At 46.9% G+C, this 15,694-nt stretch overlaps 1 protein-coding gene across 14 annotated transcripts in view; it reads left to right on the top strand.

Annotated features, from left to right (window-relative positions):
• Positions 1 to 15,160, top strand: part of CNBD2 (cyclic nucleotide binding domain containing 2) — a 77,861-nt gene extending 62,701 nt beyond the window's left edge. For 8 of the 14 annotated variants that reach the window (XM_055266205.2, XM_063633740.1, XM_055266204.2 and 5 more), the window contains 2 exons: positions 5,556 to 5,725; positions 12,655 to 15,160. In XM_055266205.2, coding sequence (XP_055122180.1) covers positions 5,556 to 5,725; positions 12,655 to 12,946 — 462 coding nt within the window. In that variant the 3' untranslated portion in view covers positions 12,947 to 15,160. Of the gene's footprint in view, positions 1 to 5,555; positions 5,726 to 9,983; positions 10,189 to 12,654 lie in introns of all 14 variants that reach the window. The other 6 variants (XM_063633738.1, XM_055266207.2, XR_010119407.1 and 3 more) reach the window with 5 other exon arrangements.
• Positions 15,161 to 15,694: the final 534 nt, after the last annotated feature.

Here is a 15,694-nt window from a genome sequence, read left to right as displayed (position 1 = left end):
AGTTTCCCCTGTTATTAACATCTTACATTAATACGTCTTTGTTAGAGTTAGTGAAGGCGGTGTCTGCTTCACTTCAATTTGTTAATGTTTCAGAGTAAGGTGCTCAGAGCTGAACACAGGGCACTAAGGGACACTGAGGCCTGGGCAGGATGGAGGCACGAGGACGGAAAAGGCCTTGCTCAGTTTGGTAGGCGGTGACAGGAGGGGAGGCTGTGTCAGGAACAGGAACAACAGGGTCTGTTTTGTCCAGGCCCTGCAGTGCTGGAACAGGGAGTAAGGTCTTGATTTCCTAGAAGTTCTGGAAGGCTTTGGGTGGGAACTTAGCACAAGGACCTGGCTGCTGCTTCCCACATAGGGCCAGCACATAGAAAGCCTTCAACAAATATTTGTTAACGTGACCCCTTTGAAGAAAATGTCTGTGGATGCCTTCGTGAGGTGCCTGTGGTAGGACTCTGAGCTCCCTGTGTTGAGGCCCTGGCTTCAGCTGTAGGAGAATGAGAGGGGTAACTGCTTGACTGAACTCGCCCCCTGGAAGGTAGGTCACATCGTCCTCACCCTTGGGAGTAGCAGTGTGGAGCTGGATCAGCCTTGGGAACAGCAGAGGGTGGGGCCTAGGGTAGAGGGACCCAGGTTTTGAGCCAGGAGATATAGGAAGTCCAACTTCTCCAAGGAACAGGCAGGCTGAGGCCTCTGAGGTGGTCAAGACTGGGCAGGCCAGAGCCATGGGCAGCGCAGAAGAGAGGTGGCAAGCAGCATTTCTTATTTTGATTTTGCTTCTAATAGTTAGCTGTGTGGCTGCAGGCAAATCACTTTCCCTTTCTGAATCTATGTCATGGGAAAATGAGGAGATTCATCTGGGTGAGCTGCCACCTCTAAAGTTGTGTGGCTCCATTTGGGTCACTCATTCAGCAGATATTCCTTGAGCACCTACCATGCTCCAAGCATGGCACAAAGTGCCATTGTGGCTGAGTAGACTGACATAATTCCTGCCCTCGTGGGACTTATGATCTAGTCAGGACAGACAACAAACAGGTAACTAGTAAATACATAGAAAGTTACAAATTGCTGTTAGGAATGGAATGAAAAGCAGGGTGGGTGGGGAGGTTCTTAAATGGGGTGGCTAAGGGAAGGCTGCTCCGAGGAGGTGATGTTTAAGCTGAGACCTGAATGATGAAAATAATAAGCTATGGGGCTGGGCACAGTGGCTCACACTTGTAATTCCAGCACTTTCGGAGGCCAAGAAGGATGATGGCTGAGGCTAGGAGTTCGAGACCAGCCTGGGCAACATGGTGAAACCCCGTCTCTACCAAAAACAAAAATTAGCCGGGTGTGGTGGTGCACACCTGTAGTCCCAGCTGCTCGGGAGGCTGAGGCAGGAGGATCCCTTAAGCCCAGGAGGTTGAGATTGTAGTGAGCTGAAATCATGCAACTGCACTCCAGCCTGGGGACAGAGTGAGACCTTGTCTCAAAAAAAAAAAAAAAAAAAAAAGAATAAGCTATGGAATGACCTGGCAGAAAAGTGTTCCAGACAGAGAAGTGGCAAGTTCAAGGTTCAAGGCAGGAAGGAGAAGGTGTGTTGAGGGGATTGGAAGGGAGGGCAGGGTGGCTGGAACAGACTAAGCAAGGCAGCGGTGACATGAGGCTGAGATGGAGGGCCTGGAAGGGTGAGACAGCCCAGGCCTTAGGAGGCATGAGATTTATTTGATCCCAGGTGCTTTGGAACGCTGTTTGAAGCATCTAGCCAGAGAAGCAACTGACTCCAGCTGTGCGCATGCAGCAAATGGGTTGGAGGTGGCTGAGAGAGCAAGCAGGACAGCAGTGGTCCTGAGTGGATCCCTGGTTCAAGGTTGGGCTCTGCCACTTTAGTCTCATTACCTTGGGCAAGCTACTTAACCTCTTTGTGCCTCTGTTTCCTCATTGTAGTTGCTGAAAGCACAGACTCTGAAGACAGACCACCTGGTTCAAAGCTTAGATTTATTGCTTTTCCTGATGTGTGATGTTAGACAATTTTCTTTTTCTTTTCTTTTTTTTTTTTTTGAGACGGAGTCTCACTGTGTCGCCCGGGCTGGAGTGCAGTGGCGCGATCTCCGCTCACTGCAACCTCCGCCTCCCGAGTTTATGCCATTCTCCTGCCTCAGCCTCCCAAGTAACTGGGACTACAAGCACCCGCACCACACCTGGCTAATTTTCTGTATTTTTAGTAGAGACAGGGTTTCACCGTGTTAGCCAGAATGGTCTCGATCTCCTGACCTCGTGATCCACCCACCTCGGCCTCCCAAAGTGCTGGGATTACAGGCGTGAGCCACTGTGCCCGGCCGATGTTGGATGATTTTCTTAACCTCAGCATCCTCACCTGTAACATGAGAATGAGAATAGGAGTCAGCTCACTGGATTGTGGTGAGGGTTAAATGGGTTATAGACGCAAAAACTACAAGAGGGCCTGGAATTTAGTGAGTGCTCAATAAATGTTCGTTGGTGCTCTTATTACCATTTTGTCATCATTGCTATTGTAATTATAAGATGATTGACCGTGGATAGGTAAATTTCCTTTCCTGAACCTCATTTTCCACATCTGAGGATAGCCCCCACATCCTAGGATGGTTATAAGGTATAAATTCATATATATATGTTTCCTCCCCAGAGTAGGAGCTAGCTAAAGAGCAGCCATTCTGGTTTCTGTGCAAGTCCTGGCATTGGCTAGGAGGGCCTTTGTTCCCACTGTACTCAACATGAGAGACACACGAGGTGCTTCCTGTCCCCCAGAGCACTCTCACACATGTTATCTCGTGTAGACCTTCAGCAGCTTCAGAGGAAAGGTGGCATAGCTCCACCCCAGTCTTGCCAAAGAAAGACAAGGCCAGGGCTCAGAGCACCCAAAAATTTGTACGTGGTCATATTTCAAGGTCTAGAACCCAAATGGTGGAGGTGGGGACGGTGTTCCAGATCCCGCTTCACATCTTTCAAATTCAGAATCTTTTGGAGACATGTCGGTAGATATTCTCACCTGCATTTCACAGGCGAGCAATGGCCCAGGAGGTACCGTGTGCCCCAAATCACATAAGTACAATTTTGAAATATGGAATCAATCTAAGTGTCCATTAACAGATGAATGGATAAGGAAAATGTGGGACATATACACAATGGAATATCATTCGGCCATAAAAAGGAATGAGATCCTGTTATTTGCAGCAGTGTGGATGGCACTGGAGGCTGTTATGTTAAGTGGAATAAGCCAAGCACAGAAAGACAAATATTGCATGTTCTCACTCATATATGGGACCTAAAAACTGGATCTCATGAAGATAGAGAGTAGATTGGTGGTTACCAGAGGCTAGGATGGGGAGGAAGAGAGGGAATGAAAAGAAAGAATATGCCTGTTTTTATTTCCAGTGAACTGTATGCTTAAAAATGGTAAAGATGGTAAACTAGATGTGTATATTGTACTTCAACAACAGCAACTTGGATCCAGGATTAGTCCCAACCCCATGTGTCCTCCACAGAGTGGGCCTCTTGGTTTGTGGCCCTTTTTCTTCTTGAGCCCTACACAGCTGGCATTGGTGGCTCTGGGGCCACTAACCATTCCCGCCCCTGCCCCTCCTTGCCTGAGCCTTGATTAACAGCTGAGAGGCTGAAGACTGAGCACTGGATTGGGAGTTTAGCAACAAGGATTCTAGTCCTGGCTATGCCTGTCCCAGGGTGTCTCCCTAAAAATCGGATTACACCCTTCATCACAGAAGCAAGTATGCCTGTGGACTTCCATCTCCCTTCCAGATAGAACAAAGTAGGAATTCAAGCCAAGGAGCAGGAGGGCAGCTGGAGAGAGGAGGACCTGTGGCCACCAAAGTCTGTGAGGGATGGAGGAGAAACAGAGGCCTGCAGGAAAGGGTGGGGTAGGTGGCTGCAAAGATAAGGTCTAGAAGAGGACTGGTTGGCTGTTTGATTTTTTTATTTTACTTTTTTTTTTTTGAGACACAGTTTCACTCTGTCACCCAGGCTGGAGTGCAGTGGCGCAATCTTGGCTCACCACAACCTCAACCTCTCTGATTGAAACGATTCCCCTGCCTCAGCCTCCCGAGTAGCTGGGATTACAGGCACTGGCCACCATCACCATGCCCGGCTAATTCTTTTTTTTTCTTTTTCTTTTTCTTTTTTTTTTTTTTTTGAGATGGAGTCTCGCTCTGTCGTCAGGCTGGAGTGCAGTGGCGCAATTTTGGTTCATTGCAACCTCTGCCTCCCAGGTTCAAGCGATTCTCATGCCTCAGCCTGCCAAGTAGCTGGGACTACAGGCACGTGCCACCATGCTTAGCTAATTTTTTGTATTTTTAGTAGAGACAGGTTTTCACTGTGTTTGTCAGGATGGTCTCGATCTCCTAACCTCGTGATCCACCCGCCTCAGCCTCCCGAAGTGCTGGGATTACAGGCGTGAGCCACTGCACCCAGCCCTAATTTTTGTATTATTAGTAGAGGCGGGGTTTCACCATGTTGGCCAGGCTGGTCTCAAACTCCTGACCTCAGGTGATCAGCCTGCCTCGGCCTCCCAAAGTGCTGGGATTACAGGTGTGAGCCACCACACCTGGTCTGTTTTACTTTTTTGGGATAGTCTCTTGCTCTGTCGCCCAGGCTGGAGTGCAGTGGTGCGATCTCAGCTCACTGCGACCTCCACCTCCTGGGCTCAAGAAATCCTCCCACCTCAGCCTGGGACTACAGGCATGCACTATCACACCTGGCTAACTTTTGTAATTTGTGTATATATGTGGTTTCACCATGTTGCCTAGGCTGGTCTCAAACTCCCGGGCTCATGTGATCCACCCGCCTGGGCCTCCCAAAGTGCTGGGATTACAGGTGTGAGCCACTGCACCTGGTGCCTAGCTGTTTGATTTTTGTTGTAAGTCCTTAGGAAGAGAAAACAGATTTGCTCGACAAAAACAAAAACAAAAACAAAAACAAAACAAAAAGCTTTAATTGGACATTGGGGAAAACTTGAGAGCAATAGTGGCAGTGAGATTGCTGGAGTGGGACAGTGGGTAATCTGATTTAGGTGCTCTTCTAATTCCACGGTTAGAGGAATTCCATGTGATGTAGCAAAAGGGGCCCAGGATTTCTCCTGCCTGTCATTTGCTCAGTGATCCCAGATAAATTCACCTCCTGTTTGAGGCCTTCTTTTTCCCATCTAGAAAATCTGCGGGTAGGCTGGGCACAGTGGCTCACGCCTGTAATCCCAGCACGTTGGGAGACCGAGGCGAGTGGATCACCTGAGGTCAGGAGTTCGAGACCAGCCTGACCAACATGGAGAAACCCCATCTCTACTCAAAATACAAAATTAGCTGGACGTGGTAGTGCATGCCTGTAATCCCAGCTACTTGGGTGGCTGAGGCAGGAGAATCGTTTGAACCTGGGAGGCAGAGGTTGCAATGAGCTGAGATTGGGCCATTGCACTCCAGCCTGGGCAACAAGAGCGAAACTCCGTCTCAAAAAATAAAAGAAAAAAAATAATGAAAACCTGCGGGCAGACCTGGCCAGTCTCTGAGGTCTAACTTTCTGTGACTTCTCCCGAGGGTCTCCACCAGGCCTACCTTCCAGAGGGTGAATGCGACACACGACCCTTGATCCTGATGAGCTTGGGAAATGAGTTGATACGGATAAGGAAGGAAATATTTTACAAACTGATTGACAATGATGACGAGATGATGAAAAAGTTGTTAAAGCTCAATATCGCATTCCCCAGGTCAGTACTGGAAATGTGCATAAGTCCTATCAGGTGAAATGAACAATTTTTCACCTGTTATTTTAGTAAAAGAAGGAAAAATATAATACCTGTTGCTGACAAGGGTGAAATGAAACTGGGAGTTGTTGGTACACTCTAGATAGGCTCAATCCTTTTGATAATAATTTTAGCATTACATTTCAAGTGCTATACAACTGTCCCAACACTTTGAGACAGAGATTCATCTGTGAATTTATAGAGCCAAAATATGAAGAAAGCCCCTACATTAAGATGTTCATTGCAGGGTTGGGCGCGGTGGCTCACGCCTATAATCTCAGCACTTTGGGAAGCTGAGGCAGGCAGATCACTTGAGGTCAGGAGTTTGAGACCAACCTGGCCAACATAGTGAAACCCCATCTCTACTAAAAACACAAAATTAGCCAGGCGTGGTGGCACATGCCTGTAATCCCAACTACTCAGGAGGCTGAGGTAGGAGAATCACTTGAACCTGGGAGACAGAGGTTGCAGTGAGCCGAGATGGCATCACTGCACTCCAGCCTGGGTAACAGAGTGAAACTCTGTGTTAAAAAATAATAAGGCTGGGCGTGGTGGCTCACTTCTGTAATCCCAGCACTTTGGGAGGCTGAGGTGGGTGGATCACCCGAGGTCAGGAGTTCGAGACCAGCCTGGCAAACATGGTGAAACCCTGTCTCTACTAAAAATACAAAAATTAGCTGGGCATGGTGGCGGGCCCCTGTAATCCCAGCTACTCAGGAGGCTGAGGCAAGAGAATCACTTGAACCCAGAAGGCGGAGGTTGCAGTGAGCCAAGATCGCATCATTGCACGCCAGCCCAGTCAACAAGAGCGAAACTCTGTCTCAAAAAATAAAAAATAAATAATAATAATAAGGCCGGGAGGAGTGGTTCATGCTTGTAATCCCAGCACTTCGGGAGGCCAAGGCAAGTGGATCACCTGAGGTCAGGAGTTTGAGACCATGCTGGCCAACATGGTGAAATCCTGCCTCTACTAAAAATACAAAAATTAGCCGGGCATGATAGTGGGCCCCTGTAATCCCAGCTACTCAGGAGGCTGAGACAGGAGAATCACTTGAACCCAGGAGGCAGAGGTTGAAGTGAGCCAAGATTACACCATTGCACTCCAGCCTGGGTGACAGAGCAAGATTCCACCTCAAAATAATAATAATGATAGGCTGGGCGTGGTGGCTCATGCCTGTAATCCCAGCACTTTAGGAGGCAGAGGCAGGTGGATTACCTGAGGTCAGGAGTTTAAGAGCAGCTGGCCAACATGGTGAAACCCTGTGTCTCTAAACATAGTCTACTAAACACACCACCAGATGTGGTGGCGGGCACCTTTAATCCCAGCTACTCAGGAGGCTGAGGCAGGAGAATCACTTGAACCCGGGAGGCGAAGGTTGCAGTGAGCCGAGGTTGCCCCTTTGCACTCCAGCCTGGGCAACAAGGGCGAAACTCTGTCTCAAACAAAAATAATAATAATAAAAAATAAATAAAGTAAGATGTTCATAGCAGCCATATTCATAATAGAAAAACAATGACAACAACATTCATGTGTGCCACACTAAGGGGATAGTTTATAAAATTGTGGTATATTCTCTTGATAGAACATAATTGTTTTATTTTAAAAATGGTAAGCTTAATGGCTCTGTAACAGCAGGGTAAAATGGGCGATATAATGATACTGGAAAAGGGCGGTACAGAATTGTACATGTGCTATGACTATGCCTTTGTAAAACACTTATCCCAGAGAAACCTAGAAGGAAAGAAGCAAAAATGACAATGCCTGTGGTAAGAGTCATTTTCTCTGGGAGGTGAGACTAAAGGGGACTTTCTGGTTATATATTCCTCTCATGTTTTATTTCATTTTATATTTACTTATTTTTTTGAGACAGGTTCTCACTCTGTTCCCCAGGCTGGAGTGCAGTGGCACAATCATGGCTCACTGTAGCCTTGACCTTCTGGGCTCAAGGGATCCTCCCACCTCAGTCTCCTGAGTAGCTGGAACTATAGATGTGCACTACAATCCTCAGCTAATTGAAAGTTTTTTTGTAGAGATGGGGGTCTCATTATGTTGCCCAAGCTAGTCTTGAACCAGTCCTCCTGCCTTGGTCTTCCAAAATGCTGAGATTTACTTTTATAATTATTAAAAATAAATATGTATCTTGAAAGATTAGATAATTTTTTTTTTTTACTTTTTCATAGTGTCCAAATTTTCTAGAGTGAATGTTAATGCTTTTATAATGGGAACAAATAACTTTTTTAAAATATAAAAATTAACTTATTGCCCTGACCAGTGGTCTCAAAACTGTTTTCATCTCACACTGCTATTACTAAAAAGTGTTCAAGCATGCACTCCCTGGTATGTATATGTAATATAAATAACATCGGTTAATTTGTTTTTATTGTATCCACATATAATATTACTGTACCTATATATTACAAACATATAAAAATTGATCTTTTAAAAGAATAAGAGAAAGATAAGTATAAATGAAATCCTACTATTCACATACTCTAGTGGATCTTGTACATCTCCCTGGGTGACGTGTCTCTCCACCCTGGCTTTGTTTTGTGTGTGTGTGTGAGAGACGGGGTCTTACTCTGTCATCCAGGCTGGCATGCTGTGGCTGAATCTCAACTCACTGCAACCTCCGCCTCCCGGGCTCAAGCGATCCTCCCACCTCAGCCTCCCCAGTAGCTGGGACAACAGGCAGGTGCCGCCATGCCTGGCTAATTTTTTTGTATTTTTTTGGTAGAGACGGGGTTTTGCCATGCTGCCCAGGCTGGTCTCAAACTCCTGAGCTCAAAGGATCCACCCACCTGGCCTCCCAAAGTGCTGGGATTGCATGAGCCACCGCGCCTGGGCTCTACCCCCACTTCGGGACCACCTAGCTAGACTCCTGCAAAAGTCTTATCACGGGTTCCTCCCCTTCAGTCTCCTCCCTGCTGGATTCTTTCTGCACACTGTGTTCTTGTTAAAACCCTAATCTAGTTGTGTTAAACTCCTGCTTGAAACCTTTCAATGGTATCTCACTGCCTATAGGATAAAGTCCAAACTCAGTGCTACCTCAATGACCCACCACAGTCTGACCCCCCACTCAAGCCCCCTGCAGCATCTCCTGCCACCTCCAACTCACTCCAGCAACTCAGGCGGGTTGCCTGCTAGATGCTGCACATACCTTGCCTTTGCCAATGCTGGCCCTTTTGCCTGAAATGCTAACCCCAGTCTTGCCTCCACCCTTTGTGATAAATTCCTGCTCATTCTGGAAGATTCATCTTCTGCAGCAAACCTCCTCAGACTAACCCCAGTTTGGGATAAGTACCCCCTTTCTGCACACTCATAATATTCTCTACACAGCTCTGTCATTGATCGTATCATGTTGTCATACAGTTACATGTTTGCACAGCTCTTTCCCTTCCACCTGATTAAGTGCTTCAGGAAGGCAAGGCTGTGCTTTATCCGCCCTTGGTCTCTAGCACCTGTACAGTGCCCAGCATGCAGAAGGTGCTTAATAAATGTTAACGAAATGTGATTGGGCCGTACTCATTGCAGAAGATTGAAAAACACTGAACAGCGAAAAAGACAAAACCCAAATTATTTGCAATCCTCCAGCAATCCCAGTTAGCATCTTCTGTATTTCCTTTTAGTGTTTTATTCACTTCGTGAATATGTGCCAAATATGCATTTATTGTCATGCTCTGTTTTCATAATGGAGCTCATACTTCTTACACATTTTCTTTACTTACGGTGATACTGTGGTCAGACACGGTTTTGGCAGCAGGTGTGGGAAGCGAGTGATTCCAATGGTAGAGAAAGGGGGTATGAAGGCAGACAGAGCTGAGGTGATTCCAGCCCTGGCCAATAAGCACACAAAAGGCTCTGACGTGAGATCTTCATGACCATGAGCAATGTGAGGTCTTCATGACCTTCTGTAGGCTTCCAACTCCAATCAGCAAAACAAGAAAATTAGAATAGATCAGTATTTTTTAAAGTATGAAACATATTCCACAGGAGGGTTACAGGATAATTTTAGGCGGCTCACAGATTGACGTTTTTAGTTTTAACATTTATGTATTTATTTGTGTGAATTAGAAAAAGCAGCATGACTAGCTTACTAACCATGTGATCTGACAGATCTGGTTGCTTAAGACAAAGTTAAAGTAAATATTTAAGTAAAAGGAACTGAACAGATTGAAGGAAAATCATTCGTAATTTTTTTTTTTTTTTTTTTTTTTTTTTTAGACAGAGTCTTGCTTTGTCACCCAGGCTGGAGTGCAGTGGTGTGATCTTGGCTCACTGCAACCTCTGCCTCCCGGGTTCAAGTGATTCTCCTGCCTCAGCCTCCGAAGTAGCTGGGATGACAGGCGCCGCCACCACACCTGACTAATTTTAGTAGAGACGGGGTTTCACCATGTTGGCCAGGCTGGTCTCGAACTCCCAACCTGAGGTGATACGCCCACCTCGGCCTCCCAAAGTGCTGGGATTACAGGTGTGAGCCACCGTGCCCAGCCCAGAAAATCATTAGTAAATTTAAAGAGCAGATGATATGTAGATAAGGCCAACACTGGGGCAGTCTTGTGAGAAAAACAAGCTGAAAAATACTGGTGGTTCCTTCTGGTTCAAGGATGCCACACTTCTCTGATTCCTGGGTACTACCAATATAGGAAATGGCCATTTAGACCTGCCACTCAAAAAAGGGTTTAAGGAGCCTTAGCTCCTTGCATATTGCCTGGCACATGATGGGGATCAGTTAATATCTGTTGAATGGAAATTCAGAAAAGGTTTACGTAGACTTGAGCGAGGGCAGATGGAACATTCAGCGTCCGCCCTGCTCAGTCAGCATTTGCGGCCCTCATCTAAAACGCTGACCCACAGAATTCTGTCTTATTCATTAATCGTTGAACTCATGCCTTTCTAGACTGCTAAAACAGGCAGAAAACATATACATTATCTAGCTCAAATCCCTCACGTTTTAACCGAAGACTCTGAGGTCCTGAAGATCACAGAGCCGGTGGCAGAGGTACCTGTCCTGTGAACAGTGGCAGGCTGGATATCCTGAAAATCACCCCTACAGAGCACGGGGCGGCCCGTTCGGGGTAGAATGCATGGCTGCATCCACAAGAAAGTCAGGAAATCCCCCAAGGCCAAAGTGAAGAGGATCACCCAAAACAGACAGATAGTATGAACTAATGCCGGGGATTGCCCAGGAGGGCTTAAGGGCGTCACGGGCTGATTTTTTTTTTTTTTTTTTTTTTTTTTTGAGACGGTGTCTCACTGTCTCCCAGGCTGGAGTGCAGTGGCGTGATCTCAGCTCACTGCAATGTTCCCCCACTGGGTTCAAGTGATTCTTGTGGCTCAGTCTCCTGAATAGCTGGAATTACAGGCGTGCACCACCACACTTGGCCAATTTTTGTATTTTTAGTAGAGACAGGGTTTCACCATCTTGGCCAGGCTAGTCTCGAACTCCTGATCTGAAGTGATCCGCCTGCCTGGCCTCCCAAAGTGCTGGTATTACAGGCATGAGCCACCGCACCCAGCCATGGGTTGATTTTTTAAAGCCTGAAAGGACAGATGCAGCTTTCAGTTCAAGTGAGACAGGGGATTGGAACTGAGACCCCTGTGTGAAGCTGAGGCTACCCTGTTCAGTGAAAAAGTAGGCTAGAAATCAATGTGACCATCAGCATCAGGAAGTAACATGGAGTCTTGTCTGTCTTAGCTTAGAATCTAGGTTAAAAAAAAACTATCCCCTAAGAATTAGTCATCACATGCTTGCCCCCTTCTAGGTTTTGGTGAATCCCTTAGCCTCACCCCAATTTCTATGTTTCTGAAATGGGGTGGTTGTGAAAATTAAATGAGTTAACAAATGTAAAGTGCTTGACACATGGTAAGTTCTAAGTCAGAGTGAGATGTTTTGTTATTTATTATCTAAGAAATTGAGAGTTAATGGAACTTTTTAAGTGAGGACTACCCAGTAGTGTGCTCATGGATGTTTAACAACCAGCTCTCCAAGATGCCAGAGGAGGACCCTGGCTTGCAGTGTTTGCTGATTTTCATAGTGTAAATACTCCTACCATGGCCAGTTTCACACTACCAACCTGCTGCCACAAGCATGGAGTTGAGAAGAGGTGCACACGGTCAGCTTTCATGAGCGGGTGGAAGCTGGCTTTGTCATATTGCTGACACTACAGGACTAGCTTGTAGCCATGCTGACCTCTGGGTTTTTTCTTAAGCCAATTTCTATGGATCAAAGTTGGCTTTATCTTTGTCGATATAATCTGGCTGGAAGAATGTTCTGACTTGTTAGTGATGTATTCAGCTCGTCTGCTTAGGTAAGAGAGTACAGGTGAGTTAATTGAAGCTTAATACCCCCTTGCCTTGCTGTGGTCTCAGGAGGCCCCAGTCCTTCTTCCACCTTCCTCAGCCTCACTTGCTATGAGGGGAGGGGGCAGAGTGGAGCCAGAGCACCATGGCCAGTCCAAGGCAGCCACCAATCTACTTCTGTCTCTACAGACCTGCCTGTTCTGGACATCTCACGTAAACGGAATCATGTAATATGTATATACCACACTTTATCCATTTATCAATATAAAATGATTAATGAGCTATTTTACATTCTTTTGTTGTTCTAAGTCTGTGAAATCTGGTATGTATTTTACACTCACAGCACATCTCTATTTCAGACTGGCTGCATTTCAGGTACTCAGTAACTACATGTGGCCCATTGCTACTACATGAGACAGCATAGGCCTAAGGGAAGAAAATTGTGGAAAGGGAAAGGGTGCAGAGGGAGGGTCTGGGAGGGTCACAGGAGCAGGATGAAGCACCACATGCTTAGGGAGGGGAGAGTAGCAGGAGGCAAGGCTGGAGGGGTGGGACTGGCATGAGAACCTCGGCTTCTGTGCCTGCCCTTTAGTGATGAAGATATGTGCCAGAAGTTCCTCCAGGAGAATAGCTGGAATATGTTTCGGAAGGACCTGTTGCGGCTGCTCGTGGAGCCTCGCCAAAGTCAACTGTTCACTCCAAACCGGCCCAAGAAGAAAGAGATCTACAACCCTAAGTCTGTGGTCCTGGATTTGTGCAGCATCAACAAGACGACTAAACCTTGTTATCCTATTTTTATGGCACCCCAGAAATACCTCCCTCCATTGAGGATTGTCCAAGCCATCAAAGCACCTCGGTACAAAATCCGAGAACTCTTGGCTTAGTATATGAGCGCCGGGGTCCTTATTTAGGACAAATAAAGGATGGTGGATTGGCCGCCATGCTTTCTGAATGACCACCATGGGAGTTGTGGGACTTGGAGGAAGGGGGCCTGGAGGGCTGAGCTGTGGGTCCAGAGAGGTGTTTGGGGGACAGCAATGGGGGCACAGTCTCCCTTGATGCTTGAGGGCTGGGCTGAGTGAATGAATGGTCAGAGGCTGTGTGTGGACGGGTTAATCACTGGGCATAGTTTCAGGGTAGGAGGGTCTTGTCTGATAAGCTGGATGTGGGGAAGGCTCAAATCAAAGTGTTCAAGACTAGGGTTGCAAATGCCTTCCAAGGCCAGACAGGTCATCTAAAGGAGTGCAGCAGCAGGGATGCTGGGGCCTGCTGTGTAAGTTCCCCATCCAGATGGGGCAGCTGCCCCTTAGCCCAGTCAGTTGCTGCCCTGTCAGAAAATAATTCGGCCTCGTATTGTCAGTCTGTAGATCCTTCAAGAGAATCAAGAAATTCAATATTTTAGATGATTCCTACCAGTTTTTAAACACGAGCAACTAATTCAGATTGTTTTCAAATAGTGTCAAACAAAACATATATGGGCCTGCAGGTGGTGGGCTGGGTCCCTGTCAAGAGAGTGAAGTGAGGCTGCGACTGGTTGGGAGGAGGGTACAGGAGCCAGAGAGACGCTGATGGGACAGCATGACAGGAGCAGGCATCAGGTCCAGGATGAGGAGTGAGCAGCTGTGATAGAGGAGGTGGAGACAAGGAGGCTGCAGAGTCGGAACGAAAGAAGGCTCCTCACTCTCTCTGCTGGGTCTTTAATCTGGAGCTGCCCAACACTGATCTGGGCCTAGAACTCAGGGTTCCTGTCTCCAGCAGCCTCAGCACCACAGACCAAGCTCCAGACACCTCTTTCCCTTCGAGAACCCCATAGGTTAGCTTGAGAGCACTGAGGAGCCTGGCGGAGGCCATGGCGGCACAGGAGCCTGCCCGCTTCCAAGTCACCCACCCTGTCCCTGGCAAGGCATAGACTCTGAGGAACACCTGGGCGTCTTGCTGGGCACCAGGAGCTCTGGCAGTCCCAGATGTGCTTCTGTCTCACTGGACCCTCTTGAGCACTTTGATTCCCTTATCTGTACCTCAGTTTCCCCAGTGGTGAAATGAGCAAGTTGGACAAGATCGATGGCTTTCATGAATGGGGGTGAGTCTAGTTTGAAAAGTATATTCAACATTATAGTTTTGTTTGTTGAATTTATTTTTTATTTTTATTTTGAGACAGGGTCTTTTTTTTATTGTACTCTAAGTTTTAGGGTACATGTGCACAATGTGCAGGTTTGTTACATATGTATCCATGTGCCATGTTGGTGTGCTGCACCCATTAACTCGTCATTTAGCATTAGGTGTATCTCCTAATGCTATCCCTCCCCCCTCCCCCCACCCCACAACAGTCCCCGGAGTGTGATATTCCCCTTCCTGTGTCCATGTGTTCTCATTGTTCAATTCCCACCTATGAGTGAGAACATGTGGTGTTTAGTTTTTTGTCCTTGCGATCGTTTACTAAGAATGATGATTTCCAGTTTCATCCATGTCCCTACAAAGGACATGAACTCATCATTTTTTATGGCTGCTAGACAGGGTCTTGCTCTGTTGCCCAGGCTGGAGTGCAGTGGCACGATCATAGCTCACTGCAGCCTCGAACTCTTGGGCTCAAGCAATCCTCCTGCCTTAGCCTCCAAAGTAGCTGGGAGTACAGGTATGCACCATCATGTAGGGCTAATTTAAATTTTTTTTTCGTAGGGACAGGGTCTTACTGAGTTGCTCAGGCTGGTCTCAAACTCCTGGCCTAAAGTGATCCGCTCACCTTGGCCTCCCAAAGTGCTGAGATTACAGGTATGAGCCTGATACGATTTGGCTGTGTCCCCACCCAAAATCTTATCTTGAATTGTAATAATCCCCATGTGTGAAGGGCAGGACCAGGTGGAGATAATTGAATCATCGGGGCAGTTTCCCCTATACGGTTCTCATGATAGTGAGTGAGTTCTCACGAGATCTGATGGTTTTATAAGGGGGCTTTCCCCGTCGCTCAGCTCTCATTCTCTCTCCTGCTGCCATGTGAAGAAGGATTTGTTTGCTTCCCCTTCTGCCATGATTCTGTTTCCTGAGGCCTTCCCAGCCATGTGAAACTGTGAGTCAATTAAACCTCTTTTCTTTATAAACTACCCAGTCTCAGGTATGTCTTTATTAGCAATGTGAGGACAAACTCATACAGAGCCACTACACTGGGACTCTGTTGAATTTAAAAGAAAACCGCTTTCATTGCATACCAGAAAAGAAGTATGAAATTTTTCTCTCTGAAGGGGGTGTGGACGTAAAGGGTAAAGAAGCAGTGGACTTACAGATCTTCACTTCCCTGATAGCTCCAGAATCAAGGAGTCAGGGATGTCTGCAGCAGTCCTGGAAAGGTCGACTGTGACCTACAAGGACAAGGGGTCACTGTTTGGGGACCAAGTAAGTTGGGGTGTCTGACCATATTTAGGTATCTTTTTGCTTTTAGGGCTGTGGCTCCAAGATGATGGTGTGGGCTTCTTATTCGTCCATTTGAAATTTATTTATTTATTTATTTTTGGAGACAGTCTTGCTTTGTCACCCAGGCTGGAGTGCAGTGGTGCAATCTCAGCTCACTGCAACTTTCCGGATTCAAGCGATTCTCGTGTCTCAGCCTCTCAAGTAGCTGGGACTACAGGTGTGTGACA

Source organism: Symphalangus syndactylus, chromosome 24 (genome assembly GCF_028878055.3).
Source record: "Symphalangus syndactylus isolate Jambi chromosome 24, NHGRI_mSymSyn1-v2.1_pri, whole genome shotgun sequence".
In the NCBI taxonomy this organism is placed as follows: Eukaryota; Metazoa; Chordata; class Mammalia; order Primates; family Hylobatidae; genus Symphalangus; species Symphalangus syndactylus.
The sequence above is the reverse complement of the archived record's forward strand: the minus strand, read 5'-3'. Positions and strand labels throughout refer to the sequence as shown.